Below are 939 nucleotides of genomic sequence, written 5' to 3'. Positions count from 1 at the left end.
CGTTTGCGCCATGTTCTTCATCGTTCGCGATGGCGCTGCCGTTTGCGCCATGTTCTTCCACGTTCGCGGCCTCACCGTTCAACGCGGCGAGTTTTCTCCACACATCGTTTACGTAAATGTCGGTCGCGATCCTCTGACCTAATAAATAGAAACTTATCACGGGTCCATGCGGCTCCTCGTAGCTTAGACCAATTTGAATCCAGTCCAAAGGATTGAAAAGTACCCATATTAACCGGTTCGGTAGGTTTCGGTCCGGGTTCTGGTTCTGGTTCCCGGATAGCAGCACCAAACGGATGATAAGGCCCACCCAAATCCAAACTTCACGGTTACAAATCATCGTGAGTTTCCCGATTTACGATCGTAAAACAGAACTATTTTCGCGGTTTCCTGTGTGAAGCTCCTCTGACCGGAGTCCCGTCGTCCTGAAGCGATACTTACGTCCTGAGCAGCCCTGAGGTCTGGTCCGATGAGTCCCGGACAGGAACCTCACAGTGACGGTGACGCTGATTGGACACAAAATCTGTGTCGCATAAATGTGTTTAAAACGATACTTTTACAAAAACACACAAGAACGTATGTATGACTTTTAGAACATTTTAAAAATATGTATTTATTTAGACAAAAGTTTACAACATGACGCGCAATGCATGATGGGTACAGTTCCGCTTTTACGGTAAAATAGCGCTAGAAACTGTTTTGCTAGCTCCTTAACAAGATTAACGAGTCACAAATCGCTCAGTTGTTTAATAACATCGCAATTCAAACTAAAAAACACGAAAACGTTTGTAAAAAAAATCTTTATATCACTTTGTAAAGTTGACGCATGCGCTGTAGTGCGTCCGTTCAGGCGCCCTCTGGTGGACAGATCTGTAAATTACATCTCGTGACTTTTATATTGTGTAAATACTCAAAAAGAAAACAAATACTGTGTGTAAATAC

At 43.7% G+C, this 939-nt stretch overlaps 1 protein-coding gene across 1 annotated transcript; it reads right to left on the bottom strand.

Moving 5' to 3' along the window:
• Positions 1–39: 39 nt before the first annotated feature.
• On the bottom strand, positions 40–266 carry LOC106512010 (hornerin; the record flags this gene model as incomplete). Its single annotated transcript, XM_014000716.1, is given in 1 exon segment — positions 40–266. A coding segment is annotated over 1 exon segment (227 nt), but the record flags the coding sequence as incomplete, so codon positions are not given.
• Positions 267–939: the final 673 nt, after the last annotated feature.

The sequence above is a fragment of the Austrofundulus limnaeus genome, unplaced genomic scaffold (genome assembly GCF_001266775.1).
Source record: "Austrofundulus limnaeus strain Quisiro unplaced genomic scaffold, Austrofundulus_limnaeus-1.0 Scaffold3854, whole genome shotgun sequence".
Taxonomy (NCBI): Eukaryota; Metazoa; Chordata; class Actinopteri; order Cyprinodontiformes; family Rivulidae; genus Austrofundulus; species Austrofundulus limnaeus.
The sequence above is the reverse complement of the archived record's forward strand: the minus strand, read 5'-3'. Positions and strand labels throughout refer to the sequence as shown.